This window comes from Haemaphysalis longicornis, unplaced genomic scaffold, assembly GCF_048455015.1.
Source record: "Haemaphysalis longicornis isolate Haplotype H1 unplaced genomic scaffold, Haemaphysalis longicornis Haplotype H1 scaffold_7, whole genome shotgun sequence".
In the NCBI taxonomy this organism is placed as follows: Eukaryota; Metazoa; Arthropoda; class Arachnida; order Ixodida; family Ixodidae; genus Haemaphysalis; species Haemaphysalis longicornis.
The window spans coordinates 169,577,271-169,598,796 of NW_027526422.1; the positions used below are offsets into that span (position 1 = coordinate 169,577,271).

The 21,526-nt window shown below is 47.8% G+C and overlaps 1 protein-coding gene across 2 annotated transcripts in view; it reads left to right on the forward strand.

Annotated features, from left to right (window-relative positions):
• Positions 1–472: 472 nt before the first annotated feature.
• The window catches only part of LOC144145480 (monocarboxylate transporter 12-like), a 39,211-nt gene continuing 18,157 nt past the window's right edge, over positions 473–21,526 (forward strand). For both annotated transcript variants that reach the window (XM_077677116.1, XM_077677117.1), the window contains exon 1: positions 473–1,011. In XM_077677116.1, coding sequence (XP_077533242.1) covers positions 783–1,011 — 229 coding nt within the window. In that variant the 5' untranslated portion in view covers positions 473–782. The remainder of the gene's footprint in view (positions 1,012–21,526) is intronic.

The window sequence follows — 21,526 nt, forward strand, 5'->3', positions numbered from 1 at the left end:
GCTTAGTTTTGTGTTTAGTATGCATCAAAAAATTATGATTCGGCTGCTCCCTAGGGTAAATAAAACATTTTACAAAATCATCGTCGATAAGAACATAATTAGGAGCCTCATAGACCTTTCGTTCATCAGCAGCTAGGCGTGGTTAGTTCGCTGTAGTAGATTGAAAGATATATGTTAAAAAAGAAAGTTTTTAATGTTGCTGATACTTTTCTCGTTCTGAGGGCGTTTCTGTGAAACAAAGGACCCCCAAGGATTTTTTCATTCATTTCGACTTCCCCTTTTCTCGCGTTTTACTGCGCAGATAGATATTTCTAGAACCCGAGCGTGCCACGTGCGTTTGTGCAGTTTGGCTCTCGACACAGCCCGTATTCTGGTGTCGTAGCCAGGGAATGCGTGCAGGTGCAGGAGCAGGTGGCGAATGTTTTTCGTCCTTTGCTGGGCATATTTTCGGTAAACGTGGTTTGTGAAAACAGCCGTCTTCAACAAACGAAACTGTACTGTATACGCGGAAAGGCATACGATTTCAGTCCCACTTCTACACAAAGCATTTAGGCACGTAGCAAGTTTATTTGGGTCAACTGACCGTACGAGCAACTGAAATTAAATTCAGCGGAAACGCCGACGTAACTCGTATTTCTGCTGTTGGTTCCTGTTGGCTTCTTGCGTTGCAATCTTATATTGGCCCCCTCGTGCAACACAACCAGGACTTAATATTCCAAGTTTGGAAGGATGACTAAGGCTAATGTCTACCTTTAAATGGTCACCGCCAGTGAGATCAAACCATGCCCACCCCATCCAAGTCGAAGAGGACTTCAGACTTCCAGCCTCCAGCGTACCTGCAAGACCGCTGTTGGCTGATACCAGTTGTTGCGGCTTCAGTAATGTTTTTGACTGCCATTATCAGTTCGAGCAAAGGATATCTGTTCGTACTTTACATGGATTACTACGTCGTCGACCATGCAACTGCGTCGTGGGTCGAAAGCACTTTCCTCGTCACCTCAGCCCTCGTAGGTATGTGCTGCTTTGCTTGTTTTTTTTATAACAGGGCGTAAAGCTACTTCCGTCCAAAAAACGATTCTTCACTCTCACTAATGCGAAAATAGTGCAACTATTTATGGTTTAAATCACGTATTACGGTACAGACTGGCGCTGATGGTGGCCCAGAAGAAAATCATTTGCGTGTTCTGATTATGTCCCCGCGGCGTTGGACGCCCAGCTTTCGTTTTGCTCTCTTTCTATTTTGCAGCCCTCCTCGCCGTTGTGCCTCTGTAAGTTTTCCTACCCTTGTTGGCTCTCCCTAGCGGCTTCCTCCGTTTCGACGCGACATCTGTCATTACACATTACAAGCTGTGCGCGCAGTCACACGACTAGGGTTCGCGTGCAAATTCTGGATACCGGTGCCGGGGCACAATGAGCGGCGCGGGTAATCACACACCCCCATTTACATTATGATCGCTTATTACCACGATAACGTTATTATTCTCATTTTTCGATGTCCCCTTGGCTGCTAGTCATCCACTATCAGCCGTGCTTTTGATGCGGCTGCGCAAATACGTCATCGCTGCGATTCGGAAGGTGGGATTACGGGCCCTATTCCCGACCACATAAATTTACATTGAATTCGCCATGTTTTATGCGTAAGCAACACGTGATCAATCAGCGACGTAATCCACGTATATCTATGACGACATGCAATGTAATTTTACGCTAGGCTTATAAAGATCCCAACTGAGCTATGAAATATTGCACAAAATGATATGATATAATTGTCATAAAGTATAACATTGGACAGAAGCTTCGGTTTGCAAGAAAAACACATTTCTTCGGGTTAAAATTGGCGTAAACGCCATAAGACGATCAAGTAACGTTGCTCGAAAAGCGAGTGAAAAACGAGTTTTGAGCTAAAAAAGATCACACAATGTTCTTTACCTATATATTTATTTCTTTTAATCGCTTCTAGTAACATTGTTGAGGTCTATGCTTCAATGCAAGCTTTGTTGCGTTATTACCTTTCCTGCGGTCACCACCGCCATGCAATCGTCTGATGGCATGACACAAGTTTATTTTGTGGTCACACAAAATGATGGCCGTGACCATCGGTTGTATGACCGGGTAAGGAAAGGCAAACGCTACGCCTGATATTGGGAGAGCGGTAATAAAACAGTAATTAATAAAACAGCCAGTTTTTTTGTTATTTGCTTCCAAAATCGTGTCAGTGACCCACTGGCTTAGTAGGGGAAACATAACTCGGGACGTTGTTTTCATACGCCGTTATCGCTGACATGGAAACAGTCAAATCTAGTATCTCTTTTGCTAGAAAACAGTTTTACATCGAGCGACGTGCGGAAATGCTCCTGATGCAAATTCACGGAGATTTTACGGCGCCAAAGGTCGGTAAGAATATTTTCCCTATCTCACAGTGACAGCAGCCGCCATTTTCAAGCTCTTACATACCATCACGTCACTTTTGCGGAGCTGCAGTTGCCGATGCGTCACGGAGTCGTTCCCGTCAACTATTTAAATTATGTCACACCTTCTCAGCCAATCACAGAGAGGTAGTGACATACAAGCCGTATTGTCGTTAAAAACCAAAGACAGGCCTACATTGTCATGCCCTGTGCATTTAGTCCAATTTTTCACTGCCGGCCAAACATAATTCACTTTCAAGAAAGACAATGAAGACCAACTTTAGAAGTTGTGCTAGTAAACGTCATGAAACGTCATAAGGACGACGCTACACACAACCGCTTTGTCAACCACAAGCATGTGACCAAAATTGAAAGTTGATACAAAAAGTCCTTCGGCAAATTCGCAGTGCACTGCGAATTCGATTCGTCGAGAATAGGGCCGAAAAACTTATATGCCAGAGCTAGCCAAAATCTGGAATATGGCGCAGCGACAACCAGAGCCCTATTTTGATTGCATATATTCACACTTAATTGGCCATATTTTACCACGAAAGTGTTTTATGCCGGGATACACTAAGATGTGACTTACGTCATAGCCGTCATGCAAATGACATCGCCAAACAAACGCGGCTGCGCCAGGATTTGAGCCTGGTGCTCCGTCGCCGCAACAAGAGGTGCTTGCGCTCTACCGACTCGGCTACGAACCGAAGCGCAATTAGCAGCTTGAATTAACCATATATCTTATCTATAACCTCCTGTATTTCGATGGTGCTGCCGTCTACGAGAGGTTGAGCGAAATAGTGCATCCCGATGCTAATGGGCGCCGAAAGTTGGCGCCAGCTGGGCTCTTCGCAACTACCGTATGCCGTACACTCCACAAAGCAGGGACGCACTGGTCGCACACTTGCGAAAGCAACGCGCCATCTGCGTTTTCCTCGCCAAGCACACTCACAAGACAGCCACGCAAATCATGCTCTTTCGCTGCAGCGGACCATAAGTTCACCAAACGATTCGCTATCAACCCGTTTTGTTTCGTTCGCATGGTTTGTGAGCGCGTGTGGTTTTTTTCGGGTTTCCGCAGTGCTCGTGCGCGTGCAATTCAGTGTCCAATTTTGATAAGTCTCACGTTCCTAACGGACGAAATATAAATAGCGATGTGCAAGTTTATGTCGATGCAGACTACACAATCATCTGATTCTGTGAAGGCACATCTCACTTTCATAATTTACCGACTCCTATGAAAGAGCGATCAACTACATTTTTTACGTAAGCACAACGTAAGCAACAAGTGAAGTTATGCACATCTAGCTATGACAATTCGCACTGAAATTTGACTCTTCAGTCACACAGATCACAACCAAGCTATCAATATTACCAATATAAGGTCTAAATACACATGCATGTATTAACAAAATTAGGACGGCAACTGAGGCTGGCACGAGAAACAAGTTTCTTCAAGTCAAAATTGGCCTCCACACCACAAGGGAATCAGGTAACGCTGCTCCAAAAGGGAGCGAAAGTGGCATGTTGATATGAAAAACATCACGCAATCTTTTTTACCGTATCTATTTATTTCTTCGAATACCTTTTAGTGACGTAGTTGAGTTCTGTGCCACAATGGAATTTTTGTTGCGTTATCAACTTCACGGCCGTCACGCTGCTACGCTACCGTTTGCGGCAATGTTAAAGGTAATGGCGTGATCACAGAATACGACAGCGGTTACCATCGGTTGTATGACGCGTAACGGCAGCGAAACACTATGCCTGATAATATCGGAGCATGCCGATGCAACCACTTCACTCATTCGTCAACCTCGACCTCAATCAGCGGCGTAATAAACAAAAAAGTCAGTTTTTTTATATTTTTTCTTCAATTTGATCATGTCACCCGCCGGCCTACTCTTAGGAGCATGGGCAAATGCCATGCTTTGGGGTATATGCAATTTTCCATTGCAATTTTCCATTGCATTTTCCCTTGCATGGCTTGTACAACCATATTAAGTGACTGTTACGCGAAACAAATATTTGCTGTATTATAGGCAAACATGAAAACAAAATGCGGGATGTTATTTTTGTAAGCCATTATCGCTGACTTGACAACAGTCTAAACTATTATTTTTTACTCTGGGACGCAGTTTTAAACCGCGTGTCGTGTGAAACTGCGCCTGCTCCAAATTCACGGGGATTTCATGGTGCTGACGCTAGGTGAAATTTTTTGCTCTATGTGACCACAACAGTCCCGATTTGCAAGCGGTTGTGTAACGTGACGTCACGTTTACGAAGACCGAAGTTGCCAGTGTTTGGCGTAAGCGTTCCTGCGAAATGTTCATATTACGTAAGGCCTTCTCATCCAATCAGAGAGAGGGCATGGCGTACAAGCCTTAATACTGCTGAACAGTAATTGCAGGCCTATATTGTAATTTACGCTGCATTTCGTCGATTTTTGCAATACCGGCCAACAATTATAAGATATGGGGGTGGTGACCTGAGACACCTGATTCCCTCGATGTGATGTATGACTTGGGTATACGCGATCATGCATGTGAGGTAGGGTCGCGATCCTGTGAAGGAGTTTGAGGGCAGTGCGGGAAAAGAATATTGCCGCGAACCATGTATGGGTTTGCGTATTTATTGTTTGTTTTTACTGCCGGGCCACAGCCGGCTGTGTTATCTGCGTTCCAAGCAAAGCACGTCTTCCATTCTTTATTTTTATGCCGCACAGGCTATCACATTCAGATAAGCAAACTGTTTCGCCCTAACGTTGCTAGCCCAGAATAATTGTCTTTGATCTACAATGTTCTGGATGTGAATCGACGGTTCCAGAAACACTCGCGCCGAAAGATAAAAAGCCTCTAGAGCAGACGCCTCGGCATTCGATTCTGCGACGCTCACCGACGCAAGTCACTTTGTTGACCGCTGCTTCGCCGCCTCTGTATTCTTTTGAGTTGTTAGGGGAGCACAAGTTCGCTCCAATAAACCTGTTTCTCCTTCAAGACAACTGCGTCGTCCTTGGCTTCGTGACATCTGGTGGAGGTGAGGGGAACTCATCCTTTATGCTCTCTACGACATCTGGAAGCCGCCAAGTCAGCCCAACCAGAGAAAGCCGCCGACTGCAAGGGTTGCTTCCCGAGCTCGGTCTCATGCCAGAACGGCCCAAGAGAAGGAACGCTGCAACCAACACCATGGTGCAAGAAACAATGTCGCCAATCGTCCTGCAGCAGCCCCGGGAACCCCCATCGTTCCGGGGAGCCCCCGCTGAAGACCCCGAAGAATGGTTGGAGAAGCTGGAGCGCGTCCGCAACTTCAACAGGTGGGACGACGAAGAAACTTTCCGGCATGTCTTCTTTTTTTTAGAAGATGCTGCTCAAACTTGGTTCGAGAACTATCAGAGCTCTTTGACCGACTGGACTCAATTCAAAAGGGAGTTTCTTAAGACCTTCACTACCGTTGTGAGAAGAGCGAGCTGCGCTTTTGCTTGAAACTCGAACGCAGCACCCCAACGAAGGTGTCGTTATCTTCGTCGAGGAAATGAAGCGACTTTTTCGCCGTGCGGACCCCGAAATGACCGAAGGAAAGAAGCTCAGGTTTCTAATGCGAGGAGTGAAGCAAGAGCTTTTTGCTTGTCTAGTCCGTAACCCGCCGAAGATGGTGGCTGAATACCCGAATGAGGCGCCCGCGATGGAGAAGACGCTAGAAATTCGAACGAGGCAGTACGACCGCACTGTCAACGCGCTGTTCTTGGAGACCATCGGTGCCGGAACTGGAAGCTCAGATACATTGCGCGAGACCATTCGAGCAGTGGTCAAGGAGGAGCTTCAGAAGCTTTTTCCAACAACGCTGCAACCTCAAGTGGCTTCTCTGACTGATGTCATCCGTGAAGAGGTTCAACAGGCGCTGGGAACTTCTATGCCTTCAGAAGCACCCCGTACGCCCCAAGCGAAGACCTACTCCACAGCTCTTCGTCAACACCGCCCTGCTCCAACCCGTCTTCAAGAGGCCCAGCCATACCGCCGTCCAATGCCGCCCGCCCGACGCCCTGTAGACCAATACCAGACGCCAAGGAAGACCGACGTGTGGTGAACGCCCGATTATCGCCCGCTGTGCTACCATTGCGGAGAGGCCGACCACATCTACCGTCGCTGCCCTTACAAGAGGGTCGCTCTGCGAGGATTCTCTGTCGACGCACCACGCCCCCGACCCGGCCAGCGCCCTACTGATATCGACGAATACCTGTCCAACACGAACCGAGGACCTGCCCGCCTCAACCGTTCGCCGTCGCCCTACCGGTACCAGTCGCCAAACCGCCATAACACAGCTGACTTCTCCCGTGGAAGGTCCCCCAGCCCACGCGGGGGAAACTAAAAGCAGCAACTTCTGGAGGTGAAGTTGCAGAATGGCGAAAAAACGAAAACCCTCCAACGACGCATTGCCACACCGAACACTGTACCTGCAGGCCAATGACTCGATCTAACCCGGACGTGACTCCCGAACCCGACGACGACACGACGCGACGCGTACCCGAATCGACAGAGCCTGCCGCTGAGAAGATGACGAGAATGACGACGCATGGTGCCTGACCTTCAACACGCACAAGCCTAGATACAACGCCCCGACGCACCAGAAACTCGACGAAAGCGGCGTCCGACGTCCAGTTGTCCATCGACGGCTTTGACGTAGTCGCCTTCATCGACACGGGAGCCGACTACTCGGTAATGAGCGGCTCATTCGCGTCGAAGCTGAAGAAAGTTACGACAACATGAGACGGACCGCATATACGCACAGCAGGAGGCCATCTCGTAACGCCAAGTGGAACGTGGACATCACGCGTCACCATAGGCGGCACCACGTATCCTGCCGAGTTCGTTATTTTGCCTAACTGCTCCCGCGACGTAATCCTCGCAACGGACTTTTTGACGGACAACGGCGCAATAATTCATCTGCAGACCAAGTCGATAACGTTTTCCTCCGATCACTCCACGACGCCACAGCCGAACCCCGGTCACCGTGCTGCTGTCAGGATCGCTGACGATCACATCACCCTGCCACCCCGCGCAAGCTTCATGATCACCGTCTACTGTGAGGATGCTGCTTCTGACATCGAGGCTATCGTAGAGAGTGATTTAAGGTTGCTTCTCGACCGCGGTGTCTCCGTCGCAAGAGGCATTGCGCACTTTAAGCAACGCCAATTTCATGTTTTGGTCACTAATTTCACCGAAGAGTACCAGCATTTAAACAAGGGAGCTGCAATTGCGTTCCTCGAAGAAACGCAAGAAGCGAGTGACGTGATCGCGGTCGCCGACTTTGAACGCACACCCGATGACACCTTCAAGCTTCCGCAGCCCTTCGACGTGAATCCGGCGTTACCGCAAGAACAACGGAACAAATTATTGGCTTTGCTGCGTCGCTACAGCGAGTGTTTTTCGTCGAGTTCAAAATTACGTCAGACATCCCTAGCCAAGCACCGCATTATACCTGAAGATGAAGCCGGACCTACCCGACAGTCACCATACCGCGTCTCTTCCCACGAACGGGAAGCCATCCGGACTCAAGTCGACGGCATGCTTAGCGACGACATTATACAGCCATCGAAAAGCCCCTGGGCTGCGCCGGTCGTACTCTTAAAGAAAAAAAGACGGCACATTAAGGTTCTGCGTTGACTACCGGCGACTAAACAAAATAACCAAAAAGGACGTGTATCCCCTGCCACGAATCGACGACGCCCTTGACCACCTCGGCCATGCCAAGTACTTCTCATTGATGGATTTGATGACCGGATACTGGCAAATTGAAGTGGACGAGAGAGACCGAGACAAGACTGCGTTTATAACCCCGGACGGCCTATACGAGTTCAAGGTGATGCCTTTTGGGCTGTGCACGGCGCCAGCAACGTTTCAAAGAGTCATGGACACTGTTCTAGCTGGCCTGAAGTGGCACACTTGCCTCGTATACCTCGACGACGTTGTGGTATTCGCCCGGACTTTCACCGAACACCTTGCAAGGTTGGAGTCTGCAGTCGAGGCCATCCGCACGTCGGGGTTAACGCTGAAGCCCGAAAAGTGCCGTTTTGCTTACGAGGAGCTCAAGTTTCTGGGCCACGTCGTCAACGCCGCAGGAGTACTACCTGACCCGGCAAAAACTTCGGCCATTGCGAACTTCCCAAGGCCGAAAGATAAGAAGGGCGTGCGAAGATTTCTCGGACTGTGTGCACACTACCGGCGCTTCGTCGCAAACTTCGCCCGCATTGCAGAGCCACTCACACGATTGACGAAAGATAGCACGCCTTTTAGCTCGGAAAACGACCAAGAAAAGGCATTCTGCGAGCTACAAAAACGCCTGCAAAGCCCTCCCGTGCTCGCTCATTTCGACAAAAACGCCGAAACAGAAATGCACACCGACGCCAGCGATATAGGCTTGGTTGCCGTTCTCGTCCAAAGGCAAAGCGGCAGCGAAAAAGTAATCGCCTTTGCCAGCCGTGGTCTGACGAAGGAGGAGAGAAATTACTCAGCCTCTGAAAAAGAGTGCCTCGCAATTATATGGGCCATTTCAAAATTTCGCCCATACGTATATTGTAGACCATTCACGGATGTCACAGACCACCATGCACTGTGTTGGCTCGCTAATTTGAAGGACCCCTCTGGCCGTCTTGGGAGGTGGAGCTTGCGCCTGCATGAGTTCGACGTTACAATCGTCTACAAATCCGGCAGGAAACACTCGGACGCCGACTGCCTGTCCCGCGCCCCCGTCGACCCGCCACCACTAGACTCCGATGAAGACAGCGCGTTCTTCGGAGTCGTTACGGATAGCGACCTAGCCGCCCAGCAGCGAGCCGACCCTGACTTACGCGTCATGATCGACTACCTCGAAGGAACAAATGTCGCCGTGCCTAGGGCGTTCAAGCGGAACTTGCCAGCATTCAGCCTCAAAAACTCCGTCCTCGTGAAGAAGAATTTCATCCCCGGAACGAGAACGCATTACCTACTTGATCATCCCTGCAGAGCTCCGTGACGAAATTTTGGAAGCGTGCCACGACGACCTGTCTTCCGGACATCTCGGCATAGCTCGCACTATTGCAAAAATCAAGGCGAAGTACTTCTGGCCCCGTCTTACACCCGACGTCACCCACTACGTTCGGAGTTGCCGTGACTGCAGGCGACGAAACACGCCGCCGACAACACCCGCCGGCTTTCTGCAACCGATCGCCGTCCCGTCGAGGCCCTTTCAACAGATTAGAATGGACCTTCTAGGCCCGTTCCATACGTCACAATCACAGAAAAAGTGGATTGTCGTGGCGACAGACTACATGACGCGCTACGCAGAGGCCGCCGCTCTTCCGAGGGGCACTGCAGAGGAATTCGCAAAGTTCTTCATAGGCCAAGTCGTGCTGCGACATGGAGCCCCGGAAGTCCTAATCACAGACCGCGGAACGGCCTTTACTGCGGAGCTGATGCAAGGAATATTACGCTACAGCAACACGGATCACAGACGAACGACGGCGTACCACCTCCAAACGAACGGACTAACAGAACGTCTGAACAGGACAATCGCAGATATGCTGTCAATGTACGTTGATTTTGAGCAGAAGACTTGGGACGTGCTCCCGTATGTCACGTTAGCCTACAACACGGCTATCCAGTAGGCGACGCAGCTGACGCCGTTCGAGCTTGTCTACGGAAGACGGCCAACTACGATGCTCGACGCCATGCTTCCGCATGTAGAAGACGACGACCTCAACACCGACGTCCAAGGATATCTTCAGCGTGCGGAGGAGGCCCGCCAGCTGGCTCGAGTTCGTACTACGCGCCAGCAGCTCGTGGATTCCGGGCGCTACAACCTCCGACTAGAGTGAACTAGAATAGGGGAGTGGCCCGAGTGGGCGGAGACGGCATTGCTTTCGGCGTGCCGCGCGCCGTCAAGCACCGCTTGGGTGGCTAGGGGCGCTGGTGCACGATCTCGCAGCCGGTCAGCCGCGCCCGCGCTGTCGCCTTAGCCCTCAGACTGGACGAAACATAGAACTTGGAAGGCGGTGGGTGCACGTGCGTTCGGGGGAATCGGTGCGGAGGTTCTGACATATTTTTCAAAACAGTGAGAGCGTGCATTTTGTCAAGGACCAGCATGTGAGGAAGATGGCGAAAAGAAGGACTGATGCGCACTGTTTTGCCTAGGCTGTCACACCGCGCGCTATCAGGGCGCTCCAAAGGTGTCTTTGTTCGCCGCCCCAAGAGACGAAGAGGTTCGAAAAAAGTGGAAGCACAATTTGCGCCGGCAGGAGAGAGAGAGAGACAAAACCTTTTTTAGCGGGCTTTTAGGTGGGGTGGTTCCTCATTTCAGGTAACCATGTGCCGTCCCGGCTCGACTGGCCCTCTCGACCAGCAGAAGTTGATGTTGAGGAAGGGAGCTGGACAGCATTATCTCCCACTGCTCAGGAGTAGGGGAAGGAAAAGGAGGTGGGAGGTCTGGGTTCTTCAGGCACTCCCATATTATGTGCCATAGAGTGCCTGGTGGAGTACAGAATGGCATTGTGCGTCGAATTGTGTGGGAAATAACAGGTTATGCACAGATTTGTGCTAAACATGGAGAACGCGTTCGCTGAATGCTTCCGTCTTCTTGAGCTTAATTTTGATAGCATCCTTGACATTTTGAGTGTGATGAAGGCTAAGCAGCGGTGTGAATTTGGGTGCAGTGATCATTGCAAGGCTGTTGCGGCAGAGGCACGACCCGCATTCACTTCGTCAAAAGCATCAACAGAAGCAATGCAAAAAGACGGCAATCTAAAAATATGCTAAACTAGGTAAATGCCCGTAGTACTGGACCAAATTGCGAAATAAACTATGACAGCACGCTGAAAGGTAATCTGTTCTATCTCGTTCACGGTATGTATATTATAAAAATTGCAATCGGGTTTGGAAAAGGTGAAGCTGGGCCATTAGCTTTACACAACTTTGCTTAACATGTAGCATTGAATGTGAGTGTTAACATTAGTACTTTTCTTTTTTATAGTAATTATAAAAAGAAATAACTTCAAAATAATATGTCTTTCGCCATGATAACAGCTCTGATCTTTGAAAACTAGTAAAGACTCCATACCATATTGGCAGGCAAGCAGCAGTTAGTTTTGTTTTTGTGCTATGCGGCGGGTCTACACTTCCTTTTAGGAGATTGGGGGTGAGGAGTGGGGGGGTCAACGTGCTTATTTGCGCACATGCGCCGAACAATACATCAGAGTTGACTGCAACACCTCGGCTAAAAAAGTTGTCGCTCTTAAATGCTGCTATACGATATACGAGCAATGGCGTGTTTTTAGAACCGCGATGCTCTGCCCTGTGCAGGGACTAACAGTCCATGCTGAACACCAGCAAGTTCGCGAAAAGTAAGTAATTATTGTTAGCCAGGCAGTATTCGGCGTGTTGCGGAGAACACAGGTGACACTTCATTGACAATCAGAAGCGCCCGTGCCAGATAGAAAGCTGGAGGTGAATCAAAATCGCGGATAGCGGAACTAGGGTGCCTCAAACCAGAACGGCTCACCACATCGAGGCCACAGTTCTAGTGCTCGACCTGGAGCAGGAGAAAGTAAAGCAAAAATCACGTTTGGCCGTTTAGAATCTTGCTTAGCTTCTGAATGCCTTTGAAAGCCGAAAGAGAACGCGAGAAAATGACAGTGTAAGGCCAGACGCGTAGTCTCGCTGCAACAGACCAGCTGCGAAAGGGCACATTCGCGTCACGTCGTGGGGTGGACGCCAACCGGAGTGGCTCGGCGCGGCCGCTCAGGACACTCCCTTATTCTAGTTCATTCTACTCCGATGCCGAGACGCCGAGTACCACCCAGGGGACCGTGTTTGGGTGTGGACTCCCATCCGACGACGCGGACTCAGTGAGAAGCTTCTCCGGCGATATTTCGGACCCTACCAAATTCTACGACGTGTCGGCCAACTTACCTACGAGGTGATCCCCGATGGTGATTCCGGAATGTCACGACGACGCACGCGGCCCGAAGTCGTCCACGTGGTTCGCTTGAAACGTTACTATGCAAGATGACAGATTTTTGTTGTTGTTGTTGTTGTAGTTTGTTCGGACTGTCTTTTATTTTCGCATCTAGTCGATGCACTCTTAGAGGGGGGGTAATGCCGCAAACCATGTATGGGCTTTCTTATTTATTCTTTGTTTTAACTGCCGGGCCACGCCCGGCTGTGTTATCTGCGTTCGAAGCAAAGCGCGTCTTTCATTCTTTATTTTTATGCCGCACGTGCTATCACATTCAGATAAGCAAACTGTTTCGCCGTAACGTTGCTAGCCCAGAATAATCGTCCGTGATCTACAATGTTCTGGATGTGAATCGACGGTTCCAGAAACACTTGCGCCGAAAGATAAAAAGCCTGCAGAGCAGACGCCTTGGCATTCGATTCTGCGACGCTTGCCGACGCAAGCCACTTTGTTGACCGCTGCTTCGCCGCCTCTGTATTCTTTTGAGTTGTTAGGGGAGCACAAGTTCGCTGCAATAAACTTGTTTCTCCTTCACGACAACTGCGTCGTCCTTCGCTTCGTGACAATATGATCAGAACGTTGCGGCAGGCTTGGTGACAGTCTGGTGGAATGGTGGTATTGCCGCTGGGACTTAAAGCTGTCTTTACAGCATTTGTGGTGTTGATATTTGCGACCGCGCGAATGTAAGGAGGTAGGCTTGAAGGTTGAAGGCCACCACTTCGGGCTGTCGTCACTGCAACTGGGCTGGCTTCACAATAGCGTGTCCAGTGTTCGGATGGTATGAGTACTGCTTCTGCAGGAGACAAAAGCATGTCAGCCATCATTTTAGGTTGTACTAAGGAGTTATTTTTCTTCATATAGATTTCATGTTCATAGATTTCATGTTCATATGTTCATATAGATTCCAATATGGCAAAAAGGCGTTGTGGTGCGTCCAGTGAATTTGAAACGGAGCAGCCCTGAGGCTGAGGTTGGCACAGTTTGGGAACCTGTGGGGGAGATGAAGTGGCTGACTGACTTTCTGAGCTTGTGGGATCTCCATAAGGTAATTGTTGAGGCGCAGTTTAATCTGGCCAGTACTATTAGGGTATAGGTTGTATTCAAGAGCAACGTAGCTGCTTTATGATTTAGCACTTGGGTTTTGTAGTATTCTGCGTGCTCCTAAGCACTTTGCCACGCCTGTTTTGAGATATTTTGTGTGCAAAACAGCCATTATGCAGCGTCACCTTGCATGGCAAGCGAGTGAGGGTTTCCTCCAGCTTTGGAGTCATCAAGAGAATGGGGTGTTTAGGTTCGAAGCGTCATGTTATTGTAGGCTGGGGAGGATTGAAAAGTCCTTAATGATTCCTTAAAGTTTTGTGTGAACGGTATCGACCAGCTGTTTCGGGGAATGCCGGTGATTGTTCCAAAGTCGTTGGGTCTGGTGATGCTTTCTCGTTTCCCATTTTTGAACCCAACAGCTGGCGAACTTACTTACTCCGAGTACGCTTGGCGCTCTATAAGCCCTATTCTTGGTAAAACAAAAGATCTCCAGCTTTGGGATATCATCTCATAGGCATACCCTGCTACATATTGACTAGGTTCTGTAATTTTTCTTTTTAAGTATCGGGTCTCTTTGCAAGTTCTTTGATGGCTGACGAAGCCTGGTAGAACCACACACATAGGCGCCAAGTGGAAGTCACCTGAGGTCTTTTCCAAAAGTGCAAGAATGGTCTTGGTATGTTTCTGCACCAATTCGGGAACTCGGACGTAGAAAGTTCACTGTATGCGTCAGTAGAAGGAAGTGAATGACCGCCTTTGCAAAATAATGGCCAGTCTACGAGCATGGATTGTCCGATGCGCTTTTAAATGGGGGGAGGCTGTGCTAACGTGTGGACAGGGATGTAGTTACTGCTCCCAAAAGAGTTGATAAGCGTGCCCAATAGAAAACATAACGCAGGAGAGTCGGACAGATGAACTGGATGAACCGTGTACATACAATCTAGCGCCATGTTAACGACTGCCGTCCTCTCCTTGGCTTTTTGAAAATACCCATGAATTATGAGGGGCAAGAACGTGGCCGAGCGAAGCTGTTTGTGCATGCAGTAGAAAGGCGATGTGCCGTGAGGGACGTAAGATGTGCTGTAGATGTTTAGGATAAAGTTACTTGGGTTACCAGTTTGTATAAATATGATTTCAACAAGAGTATTGTCGACCAGAGAGGAAATACATGTTGTTGGATGGTAAATTTTTGAGCTCGCACAGTGAAGTATAGGGACCAGGCTACACCAAACATAGCCTAGCGGCGTCATATTGGCTTGCGGCTGTACGTTTCTTGTAGCACGATGATATTCGGTAGGCAAAGCGATTAGTTGGTGGCAGTGAGCGACTTGTCGTTTCTTACTATTGAAGGACGGACAGTTTTATTTTTAGGTGGTCTTTGTTGGCCTCCGTTCCTTCATGGTACCGGGAGGCGGTAGCGGATAAGTGGGCATTGTAAACAGCTGAGATGTTTTTCTTGGCCTGCAGTGTGGGTGATGCCGTGAATAGTTTGCTTACTCGAGCGCAAAATAGCGGAGGGCGAAACTCAGAACATAGAAACGGCGCGTAGGCGGTGCATCTGTTCGTTTTCTTCAATGTCAGTAGGGCGGCAACTACATGCTGTTCAACCATGGGGATGGTTTGAGTTCTGGCTTTCGCGTGGATTAGGTACACGAGCAGCTTAGTCACCCGACGGACACCCCACCTGCATGCAGAAGGATACAGCCCGGAGTCTAGTCATCTCTAAGTGAACAGCACTGCCAGTACTACATTGGGTCGGAGTTGATGATGTACCGGTAGGCAGAAGCGTATCTTGAGCCCCTACGCGAAGGCAAACTGCAGCACCGAATTCGAGGATCGCCAGAAGAGGGGACAAAGAAGGCCAATTACTGCCGCAGAGCCTCGCTTTTGCCGCGGTCCTGTTATGTTGGCTCCGGGGATTTGTACCCGGAAGTGATTTTCGGTCGTGTTTGGTTGGTTGCCTCCTGCACTACCTCCAAGTCATACCTTTACCCTACTGTAGGAGCGCGTCTTCGGCACCGCCTCTTTAATTGCGCACGAAAGGTACAGGTTTAAAGCTTCGGCGATCTGTCAGCTACTTCTTCACTCGATGACTGTGAATTGTTTTGAAGAGAAGTTGCACTTGCTTTGCTGACAGGAATGGACACAGAAAAAAACGTACGCTTTCACAAAAAGAAGAGAAGTGTCCTATTTTTTCCTGTGTCAGTATCTGTGAGCATTGCAAACGCAAGCTCTCTTCAAAAGCGTTTTACACCAACTAGCCTGACGTGAAGCTTGACTGTGAGGGGTAGCTGTCCGAGAGACTGTGGTCTCTCTCGAAGCATACAGAGAAGCTTGAGAAGCTTCTCCGATAGTGATAAATGCTGTTGTTTCACTAATCCGAACTTTGCCAAAATTGAGCGTCCTGCTCTGAACATTTGAGCGAGGCAGTTCATGGAGAAATTCGAAGTGTCGTCTGTGAAATCTGGAATTTACATTAATGAGCCCCCCAAGAAAAAGGTATATTTTCAGCTTGATAATTATGTTGGAAGCTTTGGGGATGACTGTGTACAGGGTGCAATATCGCGGATATTTTTGCGGGAAGAGTCCGTGCCGTGCTCGCTCAGAAGGTTTGTGTACACCGGGTGCACAGGAGGGTTAGATGCAGCGTTTTAAACGCGCAAAGTCATACTTTTCATCGCACCCTTCGCCCTGCTGCGGTTGCTTCGAAACAAACGGTAGTTTGAACAATTGGGCTCCTGACCGCCAATTCAGTTTGTTGAAAACCAACGCATATACACACCTTTACTAATGATATGCCGAGTGGCACTTTTCTAATGAAGTGCGCGTGGCTGTCGATAGTATTCCGAGTGATTCCAAGTATGATATCACGGCCCGATTGAGGCCAGAAAGAAGCGTTGTTTTCATCCTTGTTCCTCGATGCTCTACTGTTGTGCATGCTCGGTGAGAGCAGGGTAGGCTACGTTCTTTGTTTTCAATTCGTACCGCCTATGAATGTCAGCTTTTCTTTGTATACATACTTCCCGTTTGCAGATACTATTGGTAAGTGTTTTTGTTGAAGTGATTAACTTTGAATTATTCAGCTTATGTCGCAGCTTCTTCGATGTCTCGCTGCTCAGGGGTACATCACAGCTGCATAAAACACGAGAAAGAGCCTCACTTTTGCCGTGCACGTCGAAAATTATACCCATTTCGTGTTGCTGGCTGTGGCCACAGCTTGCTCATCTATTATTTGTACGGCGGAGTCAAAAGCATCAAATGAGGAGCACGGTAGTCTTGACCTATTCTGGTAAAATCGTTCCTGATGTCGCTCTGTCTTGTGCGAATACTTCGGCGGTATCGGATCAAAGAAAATCGTAGAGGCCCGTTGTGCGAGGCGGATTCAATGAAGGTAAAGGGCAAAAAACGTCTGCTATGATATTTTTGAAATGAACAATAAATGTGTCAGCCGATCACGCACGTTTGTGTAGAATACACTCTAAACTTTTTTTCCACCCATATACTCCCTCGAGGTTCTTTTTCGCCTGTCCTCTAGTGATCCTCCTTGTAGGAGTTTTTTTACTACATGGAACAGGGAGGTTTTGTTTACCTCCTCAAAACAGGGTGTTTTTAGGTGATAGAAAGGAGGTAGTTAGGGAGTGTTAAGAAATGTTAGGGAGAATTTAAGGAGATCAAAATGGAGTATTCTTTACTTCCTCAAGGCGTTTTTAAGTGATGTTTATGGACTTTTTAGGCGGTTGAATAGGAGCTTATTATGGCTCCCTTGGGAAGTACTTATGTTATTTTAGGGGCGTTTTGAGGAGGTTCAAGGGAAGCATTTACTTCTTTTGCATGGAGTTTTACGTTTTGTAGGCCTCGCGAGGGGAGTTTTTAGGAGGTTCAAGGGAAGCATATATTTCTTTTGAATGGAGTTTTGCAAAGCTAGGGCGGTTTTGTAGGCCTTCCGAAAGGAGTTTTTTCAAGGCCACAAGGGAGAGTTTCTAGTTCCCTGCGGGAGTACTGATTTCACACGGTTTTGCTCGGTTTCAGGTTTATTTCAAACGAACTTTCGCATACAAGTTTACATGGTATATGGTGTACACAAGGAGGCTCCGAAATAAAAACTTAGGGCGACCTCCTATAAGAAAGCAAAAATGGTAAATTGCTAAAAACACGCCAGTTAGGAATGGAAGACAGCAATAGAATGCTAGTTGAACAAACCGTAGAATTAATATTACTACAAGAACTGGAAATACGCGAAAAACAAAGATAGGCGCAAACACAACCACTTGATAAGTGAAATCATTATATAATAATAGCGGATCAAGAACGCGTCAGTACTTATCAGAACTTATCAGAACGCATCAGCACTCAGTACACAAAGTGAAAAAAATGGTTGCAGTGGTTTACAACAACAAAAAAATTTCAGTTGGTGAAATGAGCGATCTGTGTGCTAGTTGAACAAACTGTAGAAACAATATTACTACAAGAACTGGAAATACGCGAAAAACATATAGGCACAAACACAACGGCATGGTAAGTGACATCATTATATAATACTAGAGGATTGAGAACGCGTGAGTACTTATCAGTACGCATCAGTACTCAGTACACAAAGTGAAAAAAATGATTGCAGTGGTTTACAACAACAAAATTTTTTTTCAATTGGTGGTGAAATGTGCGAGAGCTGTGTAACGATTTGATATTGAAAGGTAACGAGCATTTTGTAGATGGTAAAGGCACAAGAGATAAATGATGTAGGAGACAGACAGCAATGAGATGGCTATGGATAAATGAGTAATATAAAGAACGAGAAATATGCTGCGGAAAATACCAGTGCGTTTTGATAAAGACACAAATGCGCCAAGAAAAGTGACCCAGTCTGAGGGGTTAATTGCAAGGATATAGAACAGAATGGGTGGTATCGCGACAGCTTCTTCAGAGTGAGAAGAAAAAGCCATGTAATTCGTGTTTTTCCGATAATTTTGAGTTGATTCATTTGGCACCAGTTGCCAACATTATTTAGATAATTGTTTCAAGTTATATTAGTTGGTTAATATTATTGCTTCACTAAAAGATAGCTGTATTATCAGCATACAGAAGGGCCCATCAAATATCCCCTGTTCAGTAAAAAAAAAAAGAAAACGTCAGAAACATAATACGAAATTCTTTAAACTACTATCCAATGATTACAGGATTGAAAACAAATAAAATATTGGTGAGGGATATTGATGCGATAAAAGTTAATTAGTTCTAAATCCTTCACACGTGGTTTGGTGCTGGCAAGGTCCAAAAAGGCATGTTCCACAAACGTTAGAGCTCTGTGTGCCTTCTTGGGATATTGAATGTTGAAAACCCAGAACGATGCAAACAGACTACACAGTCCTCCCAGTAAAGATGATGCAGTCAAGACACTCTGGCCATCGATGCGGAGGCTAATTTCCCCTTTCGCGGAATGCAGGCAGGGAGTCAAAGGAACATCTACCTGAAAAAGCAAAAAAGAAAAAAAAATGCCCCACATGTAAAATTCAAAACAGACACTATGGTTAAACGAACTTAATAATTCGGCACAGTAATAAAATTGTTATGCCAGGTTCCCTGCGAATTTCAGTACTTAAATTAGGAATGCAAAGGCTTCATAAAACCAAGTGCCAGTACATTAACCATCGTGGCTTTTGCAGCAATAAAAAGATATTACTTCCGCACAATATACTCGAGCGCAACTTTAAATGACAGTGAAGTTAAAATGCAAGCCTCTCTAGGTTGATAGATTAGCTCACGGGGAACACTATTATACCCCTCTTACACCTGGCATTTTTTTTTTAAATAAGGTTGAAACTAGCAAAAACACGTTTTCACCGGAAGGGCTTAAGTGGCCTGACGCGCACAACTTCTTTCTTGGCTGCCGCTGGATGGTGCTACTCGTCCATACTTGGGGTGGCAGTACCGCTTTCCAAGGGAGCATGCGAGCTACGCATGAGAAAATCGTTCGACGCCAAAACTTGGGAGGCCTCAAAAGGCCAATGTTCTTCTTCAGTGAAGCGTAAATACTGATCACAGGTCCAATGGAGAAACATTTTGCTTAGTGGTCTCGAACGGCAAATGACAGGGGAGTTTGGGGAAGCATGAGCGATTTCACCGGAACTGACCAAACTGCTTGGTACGTGGTAATGTTGTATTCAGTTGCTTGTATACTGTTTGCGTCACGCTTGATGAGCAGTTGAACAGCGATTTCTCAGCACTTAAGGCATCTTGGCACTAAATCAATGCTGAAATGGCTATGCGGAGGTCCGACTTCCGTTTGAAATCAACTTGCTGGTTGTCTTCAATGACCCTTTAACAACAAGTTACCCTTATGCCTCATCACTGCAACCGATTGTTCCTCCGTGTGGTGCAAAGTGTGTTACTGTGTAACGTGAAACGAACCGTTTCTGTGATTTGTAGGACTGATTCTGTTATTAATTACTGCAGTGACAACAAGCTATGAAAGAAAATCCCGCCATCTCCACGAAGTGAATGATGATGAGAGGGGCGAATCTAAAATGCTTATCAGCAGACAATGTGACGCATTAAGTGCAAGCTGCTTTCATAGTGTGTGCATTGACATTAGGATACGGCCCCCTGGCAGAATGATGCGCTGCGCGAGATTTTGCCGTACCTAAAAGGACAGGCAACTCATTTTTACGGAGTATAGGATCTGTAAAAGGGTTGCGAGTTGGTAATTATGCATTGCGAAAAATAAACTGCGCGCAAATTAACGAGGACAAGAACACATGAAGACGGCACAAGCGCAAACTCGCAACTAGTTTATTATTGCACAATTCAAAGCTTTATATGCGCAAGCGCCCAATTGCCGCGCCCCCAATGCGTCACAGTTCTCGGCGCACTCAGCCGAAAATACTAAAAAACCGTAACAACAAAACCACAGAACGAACTTTGAGGCGCACGAAAGGCGAAAAATCAGCAAAGCTAACCGCATCATACATGGATTAAGACCCCCCTCCCACCCCCAACACGCATTCCCAGAAGCACCGAAATAGCGCTCAATGTGCGTCTAAATATGCGACTTCTCGATTAAGCAGGGCGATAGAGGGATGACTGACACATTCGGAACCAGCTTTTCTGATGTGGCTGGCTTCTACAATTTCTCGCGTTTACTGGTTCTTATGTCGCAAAAGGATGGCTGTGCGCTCAAACACAGGGACACAATCAGGTCTGCATGCGCGGCAATGAGAAGATAAGTGGCTCAGGTCACGTTGAAAAATGCAAAAAAAAAAATATACGGTACTTTTAGACGTCGTACGCTCGAGTTTGTGACAACGTACCCGTGTGCGGCTCTGTCCTGAAGTTCGGAGAAATGCAGGCGGGTTGTGTTATATTTCTCGTCTTGCATTACGCTTTCTTTTATATATTAGCGCCCTCTTCCCCGACCTCTCTACCTTCCTTACCGCTTCCGTCTGACTGCGCTGATTTTCGCCAGCACGAAGTAACCGTCACGTTGCTTTGAAACGACGCCGCGCGCGACAAACGATTTTACATCGAATGCCCTGTTACAAACCAGCCTACAAAAGAATGCGAACGCATACCCCAAAACCCACAAACAAGTAAAATAATACGAGTGTGCGCTTTTTTCTTTGCCCGTGCGCGTACGAGCGGTGAGCGGCACGGGTACCCGGGTACTTCCCTGTTAACCCTATCCAAACGTTTGACAAACGCATCGACTGATGAAAGACCACTTACCAGCGAGCTGTCCACACCTGTCGCCGTATCCAAATGCTGTTTGCGGCCGTTCCTCGTGTGACAGGGGCACATGAAAATCTTTCCACCAAATGGCACTACTAGTCCTTCACAAATAAGAAAAAACGACGGCCCAAGGCGAGGCTTGAAGCTCCGGCCGCGCCGAGTCACCGGCCGTGCTGCGTCGTTGTATACATCCGGGCAGCCAGTCGTGCCGCCAGGGCAAGTTGAGTCGCTGCAGTCGGGTGCGTTGGCGCGCTGGCACGGGAATTTAAATCGTCTATGCATGCGCAAGCAAGCGAAGCAGATGTACGTTGCAATTGTTTGCAACGGCGAGAACTGCCTCTTCGTTAGCAGCAGAGTTTGACACCACCTATCGC